Source organism: Peromyscus leucopus, chromosome 10 (genome assembly GCF_004664715.2).
Source record: "Peromyscus leucopus breed LL Stock chromosome 10, UCI_PerLeu_2.1, whole genome shotgun sequence".
Taxonomy (NCBI): domain Eukaryota; kingdom Metazoa; phylum Chordata; class Mammalia; order Rodentia; family Cricetidae; genus Peromyscus; species Peromyscus leucopus.
The window spans coordinates 61,075,652-61,098,079 of record NC_051071.1 but is presented as its reverse complement, the minus strand read 5'-3'; the positions used below and the strand labels follow the sequence as shown (position 1 = coordinate 61,098,079).

The following is a 22,428-nucleotide window of genomic DNA, read 5'->3' as shown; positions in this document are numbered from 1 at the left end:
CTTGCACAGTGTGACCGAGTCCTAGGAGGACCGAGGAAATGGCTCTTGTTTCTGCAGATCAACACGCAGTTTCAAACGGTGAGAGTTTGAAGCACTCGTTTATAGATGGCAGCGTGCAGATTACAAGGTAGAACGCTTCCCTCCAGCTCCTCAGCAAGGCAGACCCAGATTTCAGTCTTGACCCCAGTGCAGTGCTCAGACCTGAGTGACGTCATGGAGCCTCAGCATCTGTCTCTCTCTGCAGGTGGCCCCTTGCCTAGTCAGAGAGTCCAGGAATGGCCTGGGACAATCCTTGGCCCCCTCTACTGGGGCCTTTCCTCCTTCCTGCCTTCCTCCCTCTTTCCCTGTCTCCCCTCCCTCCCCCTCCATCCCCCCCCATCTGCACTCGCCAGTTGACTTTGTTCCACTCTCCTCCCTCTCCACACATGTGAAAACCCAGGCTGTGTGCTGCTGCGGCGGGACCCTCCTCTGTTCTGGGTACTGCTGAGTCCTCACCTCCGTGAGCAGAGCCTCCCATGCCCACAGTAGTTGTTCACTAAATGCTTGTTGAGTGGCTGACAGGAACGTCAGCAGGTGGCAGTGGTCGTGCTGTGTATGACTCCTGGGGGCCATGCTCAGGGTCCGCATGGGTCTCTTCTTTTTTTTTTTTTTAGATTATAAAAACTTCCTTTAATCAAGGTTTGTAACATGGAAGAGGTTTGTCAGATAAAATGGAAAGTTTCCAATACATTGAAACATAAACCAATAAGTCACCATAAATACAATACCCAACAGTAAAAACCACAACAGCAAATTCACACCATCCCTGTAAGAGCCATGATCTGATTTTCACATGCTTTCGGGAGATGGCAAGCATGGCCTGCTGGACACAGAGCACAGTCGGGCTTTGAGGTCACACTCATCTGACAGGGCTGTGGCATTGGTGGCTCCGCTCAAGAAGCAAAGCAGGTACCAGCACATTCAAACAGTGTATTGAACATCCTTTAAATATCAAAGGGAGAAATAAGAAAGCAACATAATCACGCTGTCAGCAAGATGGTAGGAAGTAAGGACGGCTGTGTAAAGCTTGAGGCTGAAAGGTGGTTCACCAGCTTCCTTTCTTTGGCTTCTTGGGTAATGGCCGCCGGAACAGTAAGATGTGAGTTCATGGATCATATAATGGACCCATCCCTGACTCTGCTGAATGCCAAGATTTCTCCATTCAGATTCAGACATCAAATGGGTTTTAGGGACCAGCTTGGCTATGTCCTTGGGCAACATGACATGCCGGTACTCGAACTCCTTGTCGTTGTATTTGTCCAAATAGTAAATCTGAGGCTCTCTCGCTGCCTCTCTAAGGCACTGATCGCTAATGGAGAATGGGGAACCTGATCATCATACCGGGTGATGATCATCTCCACATCACGGGTGGAGAGAAACTTCGTAAAGGAGCAATATGCAGAGGGGACTCACCAGCAAGATTCCCAGAATTCCTGAGAAGTTCCAAACACTGGTAGTGGCAGATCCTCGCCTTGACATCTCCGTCATGGAAGCCAATCCAGACCTCAGAGTGCTCCCAGAGCCCACACCTGCAGAGGCCCCATAGACCTCACTGAAAAGCTGGGTTGGGAGGTGGATGGGAGGGGGAGCCATCTTCCCTTAGCAGAGCTGAGCCGATGTCCTCAAATCCCAGCCCTTGGCGGCTCATCAAGTGACAGAGAGCAGAGACTCCACGTGCTTTATTACACTTTGCATGTACAGTGACAGATGCTGTGTCACACTTTCCTCTTTAGATTGTCACCCCGCAGACTAACACAGAGGTGGGACGCAGTCATGTATGGCTGCTCATGAGGAATGCGGGATTGGGTTGGGAACGCCCCGCATCCCAGCAGCCTGCTGGCCTGACACACTCTGAAGAGAAAGTCTGGTATCAACCCACAAATCTAAACTGAAACCAAACTAGCAAACACCAACATGAATTAATTGGACCCGTGTATTTGTGCCTAGACCAGCATTCCCCCATTCCTTCCCCCGGGGCTGCTCTTTGTTGTCGCTGTGTTTCATTTTCTACCCCCTTTTCATCTTGTGCTGTGTCCCTCCAAGATTCTCAGCATGGGCTTCAGATTCCAAACTCTTATGGAAAGCATATGTCTTGAGGAACATGCGGAGCCATGCTAAAGTTCCAGGGCCAGTTGTATTTCTGTGCCAGGATTAAGAACAACAGTTGTCTGTGGGGCTGGGAGGCCTCGCAGGGTCTGGGTCCTCAGAAGGGAGTGCAGGGCAGAGAGTGGTTCTGAGACATGTCTAAGCAGACCATGACAGAAGCCTGCAACCCTCAAAATGCAGAGAACAAGTAACCGCGCGGTGCCCTGCCCCAGCTGGTGCCTCTACTACACAACCCCTCCTCCTGAGACTAGGGAAAGATTGCAAGAGCCAAAGGAACCGGAAGTCAGAAATGTCACGAAGTCCCATCAGCATGCCTGCCTACGCAGGATGACCCTGTCTCAGTCCGTGTTCTGTTGCTGTGAAGAGACACCATGACCACAGCTGCTCTTATAAGGGAACACATTTAACTGGCTGCTATCTGACCTGATGATGTTCTGTTTTGCAGGTGAGCCGGCCCCATCCCAGTGACCATCCCCTCTTGATTCTCTTTGTGGTGGGCGGCGTCACAATCTCTGAAGCCAAAATGGTCAAAGACCTTGTAGCATCTCTGAAGCCGGGAACCCAGGTACTGCATCGTGGCTGACCTAGGAAGGAGTCCGGGGGCAGCAACCGGAAGGGTGGCAGGGTCTTCATGGTTCTTCTGGCTTGCTTGCTTCTCCGTCTGCTCCTTCTCCCCACATCCTGTCACCTACCATGTTCTCCTTCTGGCTCCTTCCCCAAAGTCATCCTCCTGGCCAGACCAAGCCCACCCACACCTCCCCGGAGAGCTTTTTGTTTTGTTTTGTTTTTCTTTATGGTTAAGGACTTACCACTTTGGCAAAGTCCGTTATAACTGGTTACGTTCTCACACCAAGCAAAGGGGTCCCTGTTGTTTGCATAATGAATGGTGCCAACCAAAAGCAGGGCAAGGCTGTAACCGTCAAAACCCTGTGACCTCCAGTCCCCAGCATCCTCCAGCCCCCAGCATCCTGTGTCCTCCCTCTAGCCCCACCTGCTACAAATTCTACAGCCTCCCAAAACACAGAGCCTCCAGCTGAGGCCAAGGATTGAATTGCATGAGCCTGTGGAGACATTATACTTCCAAACTATGATGCTGAGGGACTCCAGAGACCTCGTCCTGTCTGTGGTAGTCAGGAGGAAAGAGTGCCGTCAAGAGGTTCAAGACATCATCAAGACACTAGCTAATACTAAAGACAGTCCACACAGCTGCACAGGAGACAGCTGGGGGATGGTAGCATTCTCGCCCAGGCCTGCCTACCTGGGCGGTGATGTGGCTTCCTGCTGATTCCACATGCCCTGTGTATCCACCCAGCCAGCATTCTCTCCTGTGACATTCTGCCAGCTGCTCCAGACTCTTCCGGGTCTGTACTGTCATCCCAGTCCACACCGTGCAGTAAAGTTCTTGCCTGTTCCCTGACTACTCCACATTTGCCAACATAGACTCTGCCACGGCCCCTTGAGGACAAAGGCTGGGCCTAGGCTTGAGCGTGTAGCAGGAGCTCGGTAAGCCTGGGTTTTAGTACATATATTTTGGTTGTGAGCCTAGCCTTTAACTGCTGAACCATCTCTCCATCCCTTAGTACATATATTGAATCCAACAGAATTTGCTGGAAACAGTCTGTGGTGTTGAGTGCCTGAGCCTCAACAATGCCTTTGGTGAAATCAAGAAGACCCAATCTCTCTTTATATCCCGACTCGCAACTGGGAAAGACAAGATGGCTATTTAGGAAACAGGCTCAGGTCTGGGAATAGCCAGTCACTGTCTGTGACCCTTTCTACTATTATCATCAGAGCTGGTGAATTTCTGGAACTAATCATCCTAGCCTCATTTTGTACCCCTATGCCAGCAGAGTTAGGAATCTGTTTAATGAGGCCTTTTTTTTTCCCCAAATATGTAAGTACCTTTCTGCTGTCCCTAACATGGGAACCACATTCCTAATTCCTTAGAACAAGTGTGCATTGAGACAGCCTGCCAGACACTATAATCCCTTCTCTAAAAGGATGGAGTGCAGATGCCTTCAAAGTCCGGTGATGGTATGGAGGCAAAAGCCAGACTCAGCAGTGGCTTTGCCATGTTGGCCCTGTACCCATTCATCTGCAGACAGAGCATCTCAGAGTGTTGGAGGTTTAAGGAACAGGCTTGACCACTCCTTGTCCTTGGTGTGAAAACTCCCTGAGGCGCTATCAGGCCCTAAGAGGATTCTCTCAGCAGCAGGGAAAAGCTGGGACAGCTCCTCCCCACAATGCCTTTGGTCTCTAAGCTTGTGGAGACAGGGGGATTGCCTGAGTGATGCTGGAGTGACATTCGCTGTCGCCTTCCCCTTCACCTGGCGGGTAGTAGCCACGCTAGCCAGCAGCTAATGGAAAGCTCAGCCTTCCGATTTTAGAAACAGCCTGGAATTCAGGCCTTGCTGTGTGAGCTGTATCCAGAATGGTATGTGCATCAGTTCTGTTCTCTGCTTGTGTTCACACTGCTGTTGGGAGTGTGTGAAGCCCGCTGAAGGAGCAGATTCCATAGAAGCAATGGACCAGGAGGCTGTCAAAGGCACTGCTGACCTGACTATGTGTGAGCAGTATCCCTCCACACAGTGAAAGAAAGCCTCTACCATTCCACCCAGGGACGGATAATAAGAGAAAATACTAAGTCTTTCCTTGACTTGACTAAGGAGAGAAACTCTCCCAACCCACCCCAAACAGGTCAAGACCAAGTCAAGAGTCTCCTTAGGTTCCGTTCCTCAAAGCGTGTGTGCTGGGTACCTGCTCAGTTTCCTCACTCTGCTATGTGGCATGGGGCCCTGTGGCCAGACGCTCCAGCCCGCTGAACTCTGTTGCTGTGGAATGGTGGTCATGAGGCCCACAGAAGCCTGTGATTGTGAGGTGTCCTTACTGAAAACAGCCAGGCCAGGAAAAGAAAGAAAGGGCAAGCGTGCGAGCTACCTAGCTCTCAGCCGCTTTTCATCCGTGGGTGTGGACACCATGCCTCCACGCACTTCCACATGTCTGAAGCACAGTGTTCGGTGAGAATCACAAGCATTTAAAAACAAAAACTAAATCCAGAAATCTAGCACTACATAATTCTGCATACATCTCTAGGGGCTCAGGGTAACCTAGGTACCAGCCTGCTCCAAATCATTATAAAATTGACAGGGGAGCCCAAGGATGCTGAGATCCGTGACATTAACAAAAACACCCAAACCAGAAGGGATGAAGCACAAAGGGATCTGGACTCCACGGTGCAAGCTCTGCAGGAGAGCTGACCGCCAGCACTGACACCTGGGACCAGGTGGACACAGGTCTTCTGAAAAGGATCGCTGTCTCCCTGGATTAACCGCTGAGCATTTTAGGTTTTGGCACCAGTAGGTGGATGTGTACCCGTGTGTACAGTATAGCACGTGTACAAGCAGGGTGAGATCACACCTCCAATATCTGTGTGCAAAAACCATTGCTTCTGCTGGATGGATGAAGGGTCACATGGGCAGCTGTGCTGTGTGGTCACTTGGTGGGGGTAATGGGGGGGATGGGGAATTGGGCTTAGAAGAAAGGGGGAAAAAATACTGCCTGCTCTTTTTGATTCTCAGTATTGGAAAACAAGGCGCTCTGATACCCAAATCCTAGGTTTTACTGCCATGTCTGCAGAAACAGAACAGAAAGGTGTTGGCATCTGCAGATCATAGTGTGGCTGGAGAAGAGGAATGCCAGCCAGCAGGCCTCCCAGGGCTGGGCCTCCCCAACTGAGTGCAGCACATGCCAAGCAGAGGGCTGCTGGAGGGACTTGGCGCCTTGGCTCTGGGGACACTAAGGTTGTCCATGCTGTCTCACTGTCAGCCAGCATGTGAGTAAGCTCCATCTTGGGACAGTCTGTGGCAGAACCTCCACCGTCAGCCATGTTTGATAATGCCTGATCACAGTTGCCTGTGGCTCTGCTGTGGCTCTGCACAGACCAGTGATTTGTCTCTGCTAAATGCCGTTTTTCTGTTAGACTATGAGATCTATGGGCAGTCAGCAGTGACTCTCTCTGCCTGGGTGGTGCTTTAGGAGGTGTGGTCAGTGACCGTGCACAATGCAGGGGAGGGTGTCCCAGGCTGCACCTTGGGTCCCGGTGAAGAAGCTCTGACTTGTGAGTGCCACACACGGCAGGTGGCAGATGGAGATGGGGCAGTCGGGAGCTGGGGAGTCAGGGTGAAATGCTGTTCACATTTGAATGATGCCAGGCCTGAGCTGAGATGGGGAAAGTCACCGCAACCAAAAGAAGAATAAAGAGGAGAGAAGGGGAGCTGAGAAAGAGGACCAGAAATGTAGAGAACAAGGACCCTTTGTGGGCAAGGAGTGGGGTGGTCCCTGGAGTTTGTCTGTTGCCCAGGTCTCCCGTCAAAGGCCAGCTCTCTGGAAGGCATTCTCCAACGTCAAATCAACCTCCATACTGGCCGTATTTAAAGCATTTACATTTCATCTGATAGGCCAGTTTCAAGCCCTTCTTGGCTTTTTTTTTTCCCTCCCTTTGGAGCCAAGTTTTTAGAATGACAATTAGCCAAATAATGCAGACACAGTCTTGTTTGCATTAACTTAGAAAAAAAGAGAAAATGCTCAAAAGCAGTCTAATGTCAAACATGCCAAGGATGTAAACGTGCTGCTCATGGGCTAGAAAGATGTCCCAGCTGTTAAGCGCACTTGCTGCTCTTGCAGAGGACACCGGTTCAATTCCCAGCACTCCAAGGGCAGCTCACAGCCACCTGTCACTCCAGCTCCAGGGGACCTGACACTCTCTCCTGGCCTCCAAGGGCACACACACAGACATGCAGGCAAAACACTCACACACACAAAATAAAAAACATTCTGGATGCTTAAGGGTGGTAACCTGGTAGGGTGGGTGTAAACCCTGGTGTGGTGTGACCTGATCTGGTTTTAACCAGCAGCCTCAGACAGCAGGTTTCTCTGAACTGATGGAGTAAATGTACAGTCATCTGACCGTCCCTCCGGAGGCCTTCCTCGGTGAAAAGCTTCCGGCTGTCCAGGGCTGAAGCCCTTGCCTCCTTCACTGTGTGCCGGTTCTGCCCAGTCGGTGCTTTGACTCAGTCGTTTGTGAACTCACTGCTCTGTACCAGGCACCGTACTAAAGAAACAATGGGAGGAGGCAGTAAGACAAACAGCCACAGGGCATACTCGGGCTGGAGGGTGGGAGGCTGGTCCACGAAGGCTTGCTGGAGGGAGACATCTTAGCAGATTGAAAGGCCACAGAAAGAGTAGGGAACTCTGCCCAGATAAAGGAACATCTCCAAAGAGCCAATTTGGACACATAGGACTGACCATACAGAGTGATGGAGGAAAGAGCTGTTGAGAAGCCAGCGGGAAGCAGACTCCACTCCGAGGCCTGGGATGCTGGGGGCTGGGCTTATCAACGGTGGTGAGAAGAGAGTCAGGGTTTGAGTCCACTAAGTAACAGATTTACCCCGAAGGAGCACTCTGGCAACCTCCCCTCCCCTCCATCACTTAAGGGCTGCAGCAGGCGGCAAGGAGGGAAGGCAGCGGAGAAGCTGATGCCAGCAGCCGCCACCGGAAGCCCCTCGGGAGTCACCGGAAGCCCCTCGGGAGCCACCGGAAGCCCTCGGGAGCCTGCATTGTGCTCAGTGTTCTGCGCAGTGTTCATCCAGGGCCAGCAGTGTTAGTCATGCCTTAAAGATGAGAAAAGTGGGACTCGGAGTGAGTAAGCGACTGCTCCAGGGTAGGCAGCCATAGCTGGGGTCCAGCTCAAGCTGGACATGCCTGAGCCTGTGCTCGCCATCCCAGCGCTCGCTCGGGAAGAGTCCCTGGACTCAGCCCTGCTCTCTCCCTTCCTCACAGGCCCCCTAACCTACTTCTCAAACTGCTTCTGTTTCCTATTGTTTGTTTCCACCTGATGCAGAGCAGGCCCCAGACGCCCTCGGCTGTGGCGCTCAACAGGCTGTCACCTCATGGGCCTGCTTGTTTGGATGAGAGGAGCCTGATCGCTGTGTTTGCACTCAGAGCAAACCAATCCAGCATCTGTCAGCCGTGGCTGTGAGCCCAGCACAGCCTGAGCGGGACAGGTTCTTTAGGCGCCATTGGCTGCTCTGTGTTGACATCAGCTGAGTTAGTAGCCAGCCCCACTCCCAAGTTCTGCCAACCTGCCAGCAAGACCTGGGCTTCTTTGGAGACACGCTCCATCCTCACTCCTGCCCTTACCCTCAGCTGCAGAGGAATCCACTAGCTTTAGACCGGGTTGAGGACTGGGCGGGGCTGGCAGTGTGGCAGGGACTGGCAGGTCGTGGGGATGGAGTATATTAACCACTGCTGGTCTCTCCTGCTTCACAGGGGTCTGCATCCAGAGGCTAGGGAAAGTGTGTGTGTGTGTGTGTGTGTGTGTGTGTGTGTGTGTGTGTGTGTGTGTGTGTGTACAAGCAAGCATGTGGAAACCATAGGACAAACTCACCTGTTATTCCTCAGGACCTGTCTACCTTGTTTTCTGAGACAAGTTCTCTCAACTAAACTGGAGCTCATCAAGTAGGCCCTCTGGCCAGGGAACCCCAAGAATCTGTCTGCCACTGCGTTCCGAGTCCCAGGATTGCAGAAGCACCCCACCACACCCAGATTTCTCTTACAGATTCTGGGAGTTGCACACTGTCCTCTTGATCGCACAGCATGCGCTCTGCTCACTGAAGCGTCTCCTCAGCCCTATGGATACATTTTAAAGCGGACTTCCTAACAATGCTGTACAAACCCTGTAACGGTTCCTAAAACTATATGAACCTGTATGTGTTTTTCCTGAAAATTCTGTGCTTTCAAATGATTCGGAAGGAGATCTGCAGACCCATCACAGAATCACAGTAGTTGAGCCCTTCCTGGGCTCTCAGCAGAGGAACTTACATAACCCCGGAGATGCGCTGCAAGCCTGGGTGTTCTTTTCTTCCTGGGATAGATGAGGTGGGAGAGGGAGGCTCCAAGTAAAGTGACTATATTCCATAGGGAAGCCAGCCAGCCAGCAGCGGCGCTGAGCTCTGCCCAGCCTCTGGGGCAGCTCTGGCCTGGGAGCCCCCTTGCCACACACCTACATGCTTGGGTGGCGAGGGCATGCTGATAGTCAGCACTGTCCTCAAACCCTCTTGGCGTAGATTTCAAGGAGAATGAGAAGTTCGGGTTTCAGTGGTTTTTTTTCCCCCTTGCCAAAAATATGGGTTGGCTGGCATTAGCCATGTATTTCTTGAGATAGCTCTCTTCCAAGAACAATGCTTCAAAGGCAGTACTCTGGGAAAAGAGAGGGGACTCTTTGACAAGGTCATTAAAAAAAAAAGTTATTTTCAAGAAGAAAAAATTCTGAATGTTTCTTTTCTACTCCCTCCCTTGACCATGACCCTGCCCTGTTCTGCCTTGAGTTGGAATGTGGCCTCTGCTTTGCACCAATGAACTCGTTGAATTTGGAGTTGATTACTTCACTGATTTCATTCCACCTGGGATAACTTGGGGGGCAGGTGAGAGGACAGAGAGGTGTCCAACCTGCACCTGTCTAGCGTCGCACGGCCTGGTGCAGCCCAGTCATGCTGCACTCTGGTGCTGGCCAGTGGAATTCCTTCTGGATCACCTCCCTAATTTCCCATGGGCAGTTTCCTATCAAGAGGTGTTAGTGCCTGCTTGGGCAGACCCTCACCTGGCCCTTACAAAGCAAAGCATGCCCCCAGGCAAGTCCTGGAACAAAGCTGTCTTGGTGTTCTAGAGAGAAACTGGCCTGACATTGAAGTCCAGGCTGAGGGAAGTCACCCAGCATCAGCCAGGTGAGCCCAAAGGTCCTCACGGAGTAGGGTGTGTGCAAACATGAGCCACGCTGAGCAGCCAGGTTATAGATGAGGGAGCCTGTGCCACGTCTGCTTTCTTCGGGCCTCACCCCGTGCCTCCTTCCAAAGACCTTTCCTGGCCCCTGGTAACTGACCTCCCTGATTGTGCCTGTCCCGCCTGTTACAGGTGATCGTGCTGTCCACAAGACTCCTGAAGCCACTTAACATTCCTGAGCTGCTCTTTGCCACTGACCGGCTGCACCCAGACCTTGGCTTCTGACATCTAAGAGAAGATAAGACCTGTGTGAGCTGGAAATACCAATACCCATCTGTCACCATTCCAGATATGCCTCCAAAGCCAGCATCCCCGTTACTAATTATAGGAATGACTTAATTCTACCAGAGAGGGCTTCATAACCAGGCAGAAGACCGCTTGTTTGGACGTCTCTTGTTCTTCCAGTGCAAAATAAAGACTGGAGTGTTCACCCTTCTTCTAAAGGTGTCAAGCTGTCTTTAGCTGACTTCACCTGTAGTCCTGTCATTTATCCCTCCCCCTTACTGGAATCTTCCTGAAGCGACAATCTTCCTGCAAGTCCATTAGCTCTGGGTAAATGCCTGCCTGCAAGCCGTGGCAGAGACGAGCGCTATGGTTCGAAGTGAGTTAGGGAAAGTTAAATTTGCTTAGAATTCCCTGCTTAAGGAAAGCAGGATGGTCCTCGCGATAATGTAAGTGAGGAAGGGATGTCACAGATGGCGCCAGAGACTTGTTTCTGTCCAATGCCAACACATTTCTAACGACAAGGAAAGGAGGAGGGGCCTGGTGGCCTCCCTGAGTGGTAAATCACCCCAAGAGTAACAAAGGGCTGCTTTGTTCCAGTTGGTTCAAGGAGCAGGGCAGCCCCTCTACTTGGAACAGCAGTGGGAGGGACAAGAGGGTGAGGGGGGGGGCTGTCCTGCTGCAGATGCTTCCCTCAGGTCCAGAGGAAACCCCAGGTAGAAAAGATTTCCTCCCAGGGAGTCTAGATTGGAAGCACAACCCCCAAATGACCTTTATGATTCCGAATCCCTACCAAAATAGAAAGCGTTCTTCTGGGACGTTGTATTTTCTTTCTGGTCATAGCAGAAAAACCCAGACGCATCTAGTGAAATTATGTGAGAACTCCGGGGGGGGGGGGGGGAGGAAGAAAGAACTGCTTGGAACCCAGACATCGCTTACAGGTACATGGTGGATGGGAGTTCCTGGCATGAGGAATGGATGTCTGAAAGGAGACGCAGCTGAAAAACAATTTCCAGTGTGGATTAAGCAGGAAGACCAAATAAAATGTAAACCAAGACATGGCTATCATTTTAATTCTCTGTTAAATGCTGTCATTTCAGGGAAGTAGAAAATTAGAATTGTGAGTTTAGAATCATTTTGAGATGAATGAAGCTGATTTTTATGAAACTGTGTGTTCGTTTTTTACACCCACGTGTGCTTTCGACCTTCGCCAGTTCTTTGATGGTGCTGAACTATAAGGCAACTCTTTTTTAAATCTCAGTAAGCTGAAAGTCTTACATCTGAATAAGGAAAAAATGGCATTAGTCTCAAAGAAATTACATGTATGCAGAGATAAGTACTTTATAAAATAAAGAAATTTAAAGTAACCTGCCATGTGACTCAAAACTGTATTCATTCATCCATTCATTCTCCAGTGTTGAATGGGAACCTGTGGAGAACATTCCAGACACTCTGAGAAGTTCTGAGCCACGCTTATCGCAAACCAGACAGCACCCTGACTCCATGGCACTCCCAGAATGCCTGGGTCCCTGGTGGGTTTCTTCTCAAGGTTAAGTTACACACCATATGTCTACATGCAAAGGGAATCTGAAAGTACCAAACCAAACTGCTCACCAGTAGTTAACATCTGGAAGACACAGCAAGGAGAACGTGGGAAAGAGGAGTCATCCCCCCCCCCATTACTTCTAGACTGTTTCAGTTTTTTACACCAAATACATATTTGTGTGTTGCTTTCGTGAGTTGAATAGTTTATCTTGGCAAGTTGTTTCCTACCTAGTAAAAGAATGGTCAGAAACTTCCACTCTTATAACATGATAAAGTTACCGGTTGCATTAGCATTCTAGAATGCTCTAACACTGAAGGAAGTATGGCCATGGCTGGTGTCGGGCGGGGTGGGTGGGAGAAATGTGAAAAGTTTAGTTTGTGGCCATCCTCTTCCATCTCGGTGGCCACTGGCTGGAAGAAATGGACCAGGAAGACGGTCAGTGATGGAGGCTTTTGGAGACAGGAGAGCTGGAAGAAGGTGGTGATACCTGGAGTCTGGTTTGGAGAAGAAGACTGGAGAAACAGGAGAGAATCCTGATCCTTGATGTTAAACAGCAGGAGCATAATAAAAGCTTGGTTGTCATCCTGCAAATGGCCGTGAACGAATGAGAGAAAGAGGGTGGCTTTGGCAGTGGAACACTGTCCTGGGGCAGAGTCTTTGGGTACTATGTGGGTGTTTGTTCTTTTCCCAGATGAAGGCTGGGTTAAGGAGGATGCTAAGCATCCTCCCCCAGAGTGAAGGAGCCCACGGGTCAAGGCTCTGGGGTCCTCTCTGACTTTATGTCCCAGTTATACCTCTCAGAGCACCATGGTTATCCAAGGCTGCACCAACATCCATGAAATAGATGCTAATGGAGCCTCCTTTCCAGAGGGCTGCTGGGAAGCCGCCTCTAGTAGAATGGCTGGTACATGGCTCAGGGAAGGATGGCTGTTACTGCTGAGGACACCAATGAGTTGCTCACAAAATGACAAAGCATCAAGAGGAGAATGATAGTAAGTGAGTAGAGAGTTTGAAAGCCTTTCTGGGGAGAGGAGAAATGGGAGAGAAATGAAGTCTTGGTCCAGCCAAGGCCATCTAACCAAGATGTAGGTCAAGAGCACATGCTATATATCTGGTAGTTCATTTGTCCAGGTCTTGGCTGAACATGAAATTAGATGCCAGTAGGCCATACTACACTGGGTTTTGGTACAAACTGAAGGAGTGGTACTTAGAATATGGCTCAGGGACTGGGCAGTGGTGGTGCATGTCTTTAATCCCAGTACTCAGGAGGCAGAGCTAGGCGGATCTCTGTGAGTTCGAGACCAGCCTGGGCTACAGAGTGAGTTCCAGGAAAGGCTCCAAAGCTACACAAAGAAATCCTGTCTCAAAATAACAATCAAAACAAACAAAAAAAGAATATGGCTCAGGGTAAGGTGCTCAGTGCTCCAGTGGTAGGCCAGCTTTCTGTCATGTGACAAAATATCTGAGAAAATCAACTTTCAGGAGAATGTGATTTTAGCTCATGGTCTCAGAGGTGTCAGTCCACAGCCACTTGGCTCTGATGTTTCTGTGCCCGTGGTGAGGCAGAGCATCATACATGATAAAGAATATGTAAGAGTGAAGACATGTTTGTCATATGATAGCCAGAAAATTGTGGAGGGGCTAAGGGCAGGGACAAAGTACACATTCCCAGGACACAGCCCAGTGACCTGCTTCCTCTGGAGTCCAATCTTCTAAAGTTCCACTACCTCCCAGTCTGGCAGCAAGTTGTGAGTCTCTCAATAGATTAATCCATTGATGAAATCAAGGCATTCATGATCCAGTTACCCCTCCCCAAGGCCCCTCCTCTGAGTGCTACTGCACTGAGGGCCAAGTTCTCAACACACGAGCCTTTGGAAGATGTTTTAGATCTAAGCATAATAATACCTAAGAATCACTACCTGTGTTGGTTTGAAGGAAAATGGCCCCCAAAGGGAGTGGCACCATTAGGAGGTGTGGCCTTGTTGAAGTAGGTGTGGCCTTGTTGGAGGAAGTGTGTCACTGTGTGGGCGGGCTTTGAGGTCTCTCTTGCTCAAGCTTCACTCAGTGTGGTACTCAGTCTACTTCCTGTTGCCTGCACATCAACATGTAGCAGCTCCTTCTCCAGCACCATGTCTGTCTGCACGCCACCATGCTCCCTGCCATGATAATAATGGACTAAACCTCTGACACTGTAAGCCACCACCTCAATTAAATGTTTCTCCTTCATAAGAGTTGCATGGTCATGGTGTATCTTCACAGCAATAGAAACCCTAAGACACTACTACTAGTGATGAATGTTGGATGATTGCCTACGCACATCCATGTTTCCATTAGAAACTTGTCCATCACTGTTAGTCAGAAAGCTATGTGTCGTCTGGGCTTGAAAGCTTCATCTACCATTCCCGCATTATCCAGATGTATGAATTTTAAAGGGACCTCCCCCCCACCCCTGATGGTAGCCACCTGAAGCTGACACAAATGGTCCAGCTCAGGAGCTGTGGTGCCTCTCAAGCCTGAGTATATTTACCACCCTAACCGTGCTGGCCAAAGCAAGCGTACACAGGCCAATCTCCTACCAAGGGCCTTGCAGCCACATTTTTTTTAAAACACAATTAAGATCCCAGAGAATGCTTTGTGGAGACTGAGGTCTGCTCCTTTGGAGCCCTGACCCCATGAGCATAGGGCACAAGCAAAGTGTTTGGAAGTACTACACACAGAGGGTCGGGCCCCATGCAGATAGTTGTTTGTGCCAGAGTCCGTACAGCTACACTGTTATTTCCATAACAAATAATTCCATACCCCCTCTCCCAAGACCACTATTGTTTCTTCTTACCCTGGTTACCAGAAACAGCATGTCAACAACAAAATAATCCAGTGTTACAAATGTGGTCTGTTGACTTGCCCAAGAAACATCAAAAAAACCCGCCATCTCTGCTTTGAAAGGAACTTCAGAAAACCAGATGGTGTGTGTGTGGGGGGGGGGCTTGCAAGCCAGGTCAGAAAGAGCAGGAGAGTGGCGGGGTCTCCCCACCCTCACCAATGACCCTAACCCCATTCTCTCCTCCAATTCAGGAACTGATGAGGACAAGAAGAACCTGCTGAAACCGTCTCTCTTTGGACTTCCAGAGGAGTGCCCAGTTAACTTTCTGGCTTCTTTATTGTAAGCAGGCAGGCGCCTCCCTGCTGGGCTGTTTCCAGGAGGTTCTGGGAGCTCTGCACAGCTGCGTGCCTGCCATCTCTACTCTGCTAAGCAAGACCATAGTGTGCCAACGGCTCCATGGTGGGGATCTGCCCGCAACTTGTTCCCTTGCCCAGAAAATAGATTTTTTTTTTTTCCTCTTGGGGTAAAAGATCAGTGCTGAAATCCCTTTCTTCTTTCTTTTTCTTTTCTTTTTTTTTTTTTGTAAATAAGGGGCTCTCTATACACACAGCCATAGCCCCTAAAGTTCGGAGTTCTGAGCTGCCGGACAGACAGACAACTTCTGGGGCTGGATGAGGACGGAAGGCAGTTTCACAGCCACCCTCCCAGCTTCCCCTGCCACTGTACAGCAGGCCCAGGCCCAGCCAGGGCTGCAAATGGTTTTCATTTGAGGCTGGGAGGGAACTAGAAAGCCAGACATCATGACAGACGTGGGCTGGGCTCTGAGACAGAGCGGCTGGGAGGCAGCCCCTCCAACCTGGACGTCTTTATTACTGAGGGGGCTGGAGGCCAAAGCAGCCAGCAGCCTCTGGCTAATGGCAACAGCAGATGTGGTCCTGTTGCCAGGAGCCCTGGGGCCAGGCAGTAACCCAGCCGGTAGCAGAAGGGAGGTGGAGGAAGCTGGGGCCTGGGGGTAGGCTGGTCAGGGGAAGGCCCAGATCAGTGACTGGGTCTAGGGGGGAGGGGTGGAATTACCAAGCCTTGGCATTAGAATGGCTTAGGGGTCGAGGATCAGCTTCTTGAGAGCTGAGCCGGTTGCTCCCTTCAGTGTATAGGATACTGAAGAAAGATAGTGGGGTCAATGTGTACAGTGTCCTTGTTTCAGACATCTCCGGTTTCTGCTGCCCAGACAGTCAGTAAATGAACTAGCGCGCTATTACTGTCTGGCCCTAAACCAACATAATCTCTAGGCCTTGGTTTCCTCGTCTTAAAATAAGAGCGATATAGCCTCCCTCAGGAGTCCCCCAAAGATGAAAGAGCATGTTGTAAATACTCAACCAACCCTCATTCCTCTCCTCCTCTGCCCCAGACTCATACCTACCCCTGCCTAGTGGGAGAGGAGCCTGCTTCTCGGGCCAGAGTTTGTAGATGTCACGTGGGCGATGATAAATGGAGAGATAACTAGTATTGAGACAGATGAGATTAGTGAAACATTGTGCCAAACTTAGGCTAAGATCACGGTTGTTCTGGAACTGTGGAAAGTCAAGTCCACCGGAGACAGTGGCCTGGGTTAGGTCTTGGGTGGTTCCCCTCAGAGATTCATTCTTATCCTCATAGTCTAGCTCTCCCCTCTCTCCATAGTGGAAAGACCCACCTAGGCAAAGCGAGAGGCCGAGTCTGCACAGGGGTAAGGGGATGAGGAGCAGTCAGTCATTAGTGCCAAGGACAGGAGGTGCGGGGCACCTAGATCATGAGGAGACCAGCCAGAGCCCTGCAGAGATGCACGTGAGGGGTGGGGAAGAGGAGGCAGGTGGCGGACGGACGGACAGACGGACGGACGGCTAGCTCCACTCAGCCTTGTGCTGTGAAACTCTACCCTCCGCAAAGCTCCCGTTCCAGAACGTGGGTGAGCCCCGGCACAGTGCGCGAAGACGAATTGGGCGTTGCTAACAATCACACAAGGGGAAGACCGAGGAGAATCTAGGTACCCATCTCTGCCCTTCTCCTGTCTCTGTCTTCGATGGGCACCGTTCCCCGCCCTGCTGCCAACACTCACCCTTCCCAGAGGGGAGGGGAGGTTAGGTTCGAAGAGTTGTTTTTTTTTAAAGAGTAACAAGTTCTATGCATAACAAAACATAAATGTCAGAATGTCAAGAGCAGTCAGATGCTCCCCCTGGGAATGAAAGCTTAACTAGCCCAGCCCTGTATCATAGCAGGCTCCCCACACATCCCACTACCTCACCTCTGCGGCTGTATGCATCTTATATATGAAGCATGATAAAGAACTGCCATTGGGCGGGGGAATTAACCAAGACCGCGCTGCCCAGATGGAAGGACAATGCCCTGCCCACTGAGATGGAGACTCACTGAGTCTGCATGAAAGGCCTTCCAGGCTCCAAAGGCAGCAGAAGAGAGAGGCCTGACAGCTGTGGCACACGTGGCGTGTGACAATAGCTCCGTGGGAGCAGCTCCTGAAGAGCTCCAGATCAATGGTTGTATAAGCTCTTACTGTGAGAAGAAAGTGTAGCTTGGGGACACAGCATGCCCAAACAAGCTTTACTAAATGAGTTGCATGTGAAGCGGCACTGATGTGTGGAGAAGCATGCATGCCCTCAGCAGCACTGATTGTGGAGAAGCATGCATGCCCTCAGCAGCACTGATTGTGGAGAAGCATGCATGCCCTCAGCAGCACTCTTGTGTGGAGAAGCATGCATGCCCTAAGCAGCACTGATTGTGGAGAAGCATGCATGCCCTCAGCAGCACTCATGTGTGGAGAAGCATGCATGCCCTCAGCAGCACTTATGTGTGGAGAAGCATGCATGCCCTCAGCAGCACTCATGTGTGGAGAAGCATGCATGCCTTCAGCATCACTGATTGTAGAGAAGCATGCATGCCCTCAGCTCTGTTGAGATGCATACACAGACAGCAAGCCACCTTAGGTCTACCCAGAAGACCACGAAGCAAGTGAGCAGGAGACACGCAACTCTGGACTGGAAAGGCCAAATTACAGTCGGCAGTGCTTGTAGGTTGAAGCCCTCACATTACTGAGCTTGTTCTGCAAGGATGTTTTGTAATGTGTAAAATGTGGATAATAAAATGTATCACTAGTCACATGTTGTGAGGCATAAGAGATCGCCCCTGGAAGGCATGTCCCCTGACTCAACGTGGTCAGTAAACAGGGATCCTACACAACGCTTTCTGGAGGACGAAGGTAAACATTTCAATAAAGCCCCAGTCAGATGGCTGCTCTTATCAAATGAGAGATTTATTGTACATAAAATAAATTAATTACAGTTCGAGCCAAAGCATGAATGGCGTCTTAAAGTGCATCTGTGTAGGGGATTTGGGAGCTCGGCCTGCATCGGGTCACTGTCTAAGACAGCATTTTCAGTGTCTCAGCCACCCATAGCCACGACTCAGCCAGGCCCAGGAAGCAACCCGACGTCATTGCCATGAGTCATTTACACCACCATCAATCAACACTTTTTCTGTACCTGATGCCACAGTTTAAAAAAAAAGAAGAAAAAGCAAACAACTGTACATTGTCACAGTCGGGCAGTCCTGGGTTGAGTTTTTCACAGCTACTCAACACGTATACCCATCCTGTACCAGGAGATCCAGCACCTTCCTGTAGATCACAGCTCACAGGTGTCTTTACACAGACTATTTTCTCCTAAAATTTGACCTTTATGGAGTGGGGAGGGTCCCTCCTTGTTCTTAAAAAAATCTGGGTATCCTTCACATCAGAAAGGCATCCCATAATGAGAGCATGCTGGAGATACTGAGAAACTCAAACCTTTCTCTTGGGAGGGAAAAAAAATGGCGAAGGGAGAGAAAGCCTATGAATGTTTTCTCGGGTCTTTCATGCCCACCCTAATTCACATCAATGCATCTGGCGAAACTGACCACCATTCATAAGGCAGTGAGGAACAAAAAACATGGCCCACCCCACGTTAAAGGAGGAAGCAGAAAAGTCACATATCTGTCCATCTGTCCTCGGGCCCCAAACACTTCCTTTTTGCAGAATTCCACAGGCCCCTCAGGCCCCTCTGCTGCAGACCTTTCTGGAACCATGAACAGCCATCAGCCTGCGATGGTCCTGCCTAAGAACCTCAGGCCCTCTGCCCAGAAGACCAAACCCCCTCAAGGAGTCCCGCTTCACACAGACGTGACAGTCCTCACTTTAGCCGACAGAGCTTGCTTAAACCTCCTTTTCAGGTCCTGCATGTTGGGTGACTTTGGTCTGGGAATGAGGGAGGTCCTCCGCTTCTCCGGCGTGCTGCTGGGCTGCTGTCTGTGGCTCACTTCTTTACAAAGGACGTGGAAAGCGTTGTAGACATCGTTGTAATTTTCACTGACGGAGACTTCATAGAAGGAACAACCCAGCATGCCGGCTAGCTGCAGTCCAAGCTGAGGGTCCACCTGCTTGAGGTGTAACAGGTCAGCTTTGTTGGCCACAACCACCACAGGCAGCCGAGCCCCGGGGTGAAGCTGCTGGACATGCTGGTGGAGCTGGCCAATGAGTTCATAGCTCTTGTGGTCCGTGATGGAGAAAACAATAACAACGGCGTCGGCCCAGCGGATGCAGCGATTCAGCTGCTCGGTCCAGCTCAGGCCGTTCTCGTGGACCTGCAGAGACGGCGAGAGAGCAAGGTGGACCGTCAGTGCGGCTCAGAGCGCAGGCTCACTCACACCCTGAATTCAAAGGAACCCTTCATAGCGCTGATGGCAGGCAGGTTCCGGGCCATAAACAAGTCCTGTCCCCACACACTTCAGCTTTCTCGACAATATGTTGATCCAGCTGCTCGGAGCTGGGAATAAATAACAGGGCAGCTCACCACACTCAAGTGGAAAATGGACCTGCGGAGAACTCCACGCAGAGAGACTTTGTAGTTGCACAAAATGGGAAATTAACTGGCTAGACAGTAAGTCTGGGGAAGTAAAGATAGGAGCTGGAAGCATTTAAACCTGGATAGCTGCCCAGTGTCGGACCGGGAAGGAGGGAAAAAAAAATACTAGCAGAGCTCTTTTGTCTACAGAGAAACTTTCCACAACGTAAAAGTGATTCCGGGTGCTGGAGACTGGACCCACATATTTGGTTTTTAATGCCAAAGGCACATACATAAAAACCGAAGGAAGGAAACACTGCCAATTCCAAGTGTTGGTGTGTGCCGCCACGGCCACGCCACCCCCACTCCCCGCACCCCTGCTTGTGGTGACTCCTCCTACAGGAGGGGCTCTGCCCTTCACCCAGTCTCCCAAACTAAGCCAGGCCGGGGCGGGCCGGCGGCGGCCAGACACAATCAAACTGTCAAACATGCAAAAGTCTAGCCCTGACTCCCCACAGCGCCTCTTCCTTCAGCTGATGAACCACTGGGCAAGTGCCCGGCCACTAGTCTCCCCCTCGACCCACTCGGCATCACAGTTTCTCACCTGAATGCCTGGAGTGTCCTGGACTTGAATAGCCAGAGTCTCTCCCTCTATCTGGACTTGTCGGGTGTAGAGATTACCTATGAAGGCAAAGAAAAGGGATCATGTTCCTCCTTCATGCGCAGCCTCATGAAATGTGGGTGTTTTTTGTTTTTTTTTTAATGCAGTATAGCCTGCACCAATACACATAGAAAAAAAGAAAAAAAAAAAAAAAAAGATGTAGTCCACTTCTATTTACTGGGTTTCCTTCTGGTCTTGTTTAAAAGCCAGCTGCAATTTTAACCCCGTGCTAGTAGATTTATCAAACGCAGGTCAAAGTTGGTGGGTTTTTAGAAACTTGCTGGTCTATTTTTAAACTCAGTTTCCATATTTAGAATATTTCCTTGAAGCAAATTTTCTGGCTCAGTATGTGCAGGGTTTCTGTTTTTATTTTAGTACATTATCATTCTCTAAACAGTTATATTTTGTCCACAGGCTCCACTGGATTCATAGGCGAATATGGTTAGTAAATGCACAGTTAATATCCCTGGCATAAAAATGTGACGTGATGATCAACTATCTATCAAAGCAGAAGGCTGCCATATCTTATCTTGGGAGGGCTTATATGGCTCATTTCACCTTAATCCCCAACAGCTACTTCATACAGGCTACTCATTGAAGCAATTTGCTAACAGGTCATAGTCAGAAAGTCCTGAGGTCTCCTGGGACAGTGGCTATTCTCAATCATTGAGAATGAAATATTTGTCTTCTCATTATTCAGGAGTTCTCCTCTCTAAACTCTTCAGCTAGTTATTCTCCCCTGTTAAGGAAAGAATTTTAGGTTTACAACCACCCTCCTCTGGCCTTTGCTTTCAAAGGTCACCCCTGAAAGGCCGCCAGCAGAGGGAGAGGGTGGGGGAGGAGCTGGCCAGCAGTTTTGGGTTTTTGTTTTGTTTCTGGTTTTTTTTGTTTTGTTTTGTTTTAGTTTGATTGGGGATTCTTGTTTGTTTGGTTTGGTTTTTTTGTTTGTTTGTTTGTTTGTTTGGGTTGGTTTTTTTAAATGACCTTTGCAGGCATGGCATGTTTTAAAGGAAAAGGCCCTGGAGTACAAAGGGTGCTTCCAACTGGGGTCCCTATAGTTAAAACATACCACTGGGAATACTTTCGGGCACTTGATAAAATGATGAATGGGCCTGGAATGGAATGAGGCCAGATGGCAGCTGGGGGCTGGGGGGAGGGTGGCATGCAGAATTGGAAGTGGCAGAATCCTGATGCTCACACTGTCACTCTGAAGGAAGTGTCCTTGAAAGGCACTGAGAAATGAGAGCAGCCATCCCAACGGGCTTTCTCTCGGTGTATTTCCTCACCTGCATTTCGTTCATAGTCTCCGATGAATCGTTTGGTGAGGAACCGGACCACCAAAGCTGCAATTGAGAGCCGAGAGCAAGTTAGATGGGTCTCCACCCCTCCCCCATCTAGAACACAACTCTGCCAAAGAGAGCCACAGCCGGCCACCGAAATTCCTACCCGGTAGCTCCTTGAACTCTCTGCCAGACACGAGGGGGTAGAAGCCGGGTGAGTTACGGCTCTGCCAGAGGGGAGGGTCCTGTGCCTCAGCCCCTCCTTTGAGCCCAGCTGGGCCACACCTAAGCCTTCCAGCAGGCGAGTGTCTTCCTAACCTTACAGAACTCTCTGTTCTGCCGCAGACCCTACCAGAGGCTCAAAGCCCTAAAGTTCTACTCCGGCCCGAAAGTCGGCGGGCCACTGTGGACCCGAGTGGCCCTCTTCTGTGGAAGCAGGGGCACGAAGGGGCGGACGATTCCGCTGCAACGCCCACCTCTGCCCTCTCCAGTCCGGGCGGCGGCGGGGTGGGGGGGTCTTCCACGTCCCGCCCCACCACCAAGCCGGTCCCTCGCTTGGACTCACCGGTCTTGCCCACGCCGCTGGCCCCCACCACGGCGATCTTGACCAGCCGGCGGCCCGCAGCCCCCAGACAGTAGTCGGCAGCCGCGCTGCCCGGGGCGGGGTACTCGGCGATGGTGCACATGTTCTGGATGAGGCGCATCGCCGCTGCGGCCGGGCTGCACCGCGCGGGGAGGAAAGTGAGGACGGGAGAGGCTGGCGATGCGCGGAGAGGGTGATCGGGTCCGACGCCGTGCGTCCAGGGAGGGCAGAAGGTACCAGGGAGGACGACCAGACACCGGTCTCAATCTCAGCGGTTCCGGCTCGCAGCTAGGGAGGCTGGCGGCCGGGCGCGGGTTTTCTCCGGCCCAGGCCCCGCCCCCGCCCCGGGCGGCCAATCCCCGGGCGCCCTGCTCGAGGCCCCGCCTCCGGCCTGCAGGGAGAAGCTGCGCCCCCAAAGGAGCCGCGAGCGAGTGCGGGGCCCCGTGAGACCGGAGGAAATCAGGGC

General features: G+C 50.9%; 2 protein-coding genes across 2 annotated transcripts in view; one reads left to right on the top strand and one right to left on the bottom strand.

The window, feature by feature from the left end:
• Nucleotides 1–10,420, top strand: part of Scfd2 (sec1 family domain containing 2) — a 319,505-nt gene extending 309,085 nt beyond the window's left edge. Inside the window, exons 8-9 of the mRNA XM_028859298.2 lie at nt 2,591–2,710; nt 10,114–10,420. Coding sequence (XP_028715131.1) covers nt 2,591–2,710; nt 10,114–10,206 — 213 coding nt within the window. The 3' untranslated portion in view covers nt 10,207–10,420. The remainder of the gene's footprint in view (nt 1–2,590; nt 2,711–10,113) is intronic.
• A 7,433-nt stretch (nt 10,421–17,853) lies between these two features.
• On the bottom strand, nt 17,854–22,266 carry Rasl11b (RAS like family 11 member B). The gene is made up of 4 exons (XM_028859382.2): nt 21,945–22,266; nt 21,386–21,442; nt 20,043–20,119; nt 17,854–19,238 (listed from the first exon to the last, which is right to left on the bottom strand). Exons 1-4 carry the CDS (start codon nt 22,081–22,083, stop codon nt 18,768–18,770), a joined length of 744 nt encoding a protein of 247 aa, XP_028715215.1. The 5' UTR covers nt 22,084–22,266; the 3' UTR covers nt 17,854–18,767.
• Between the last annotated feature and the right edge of the window lie 162 nt (nt 22,267–22,428).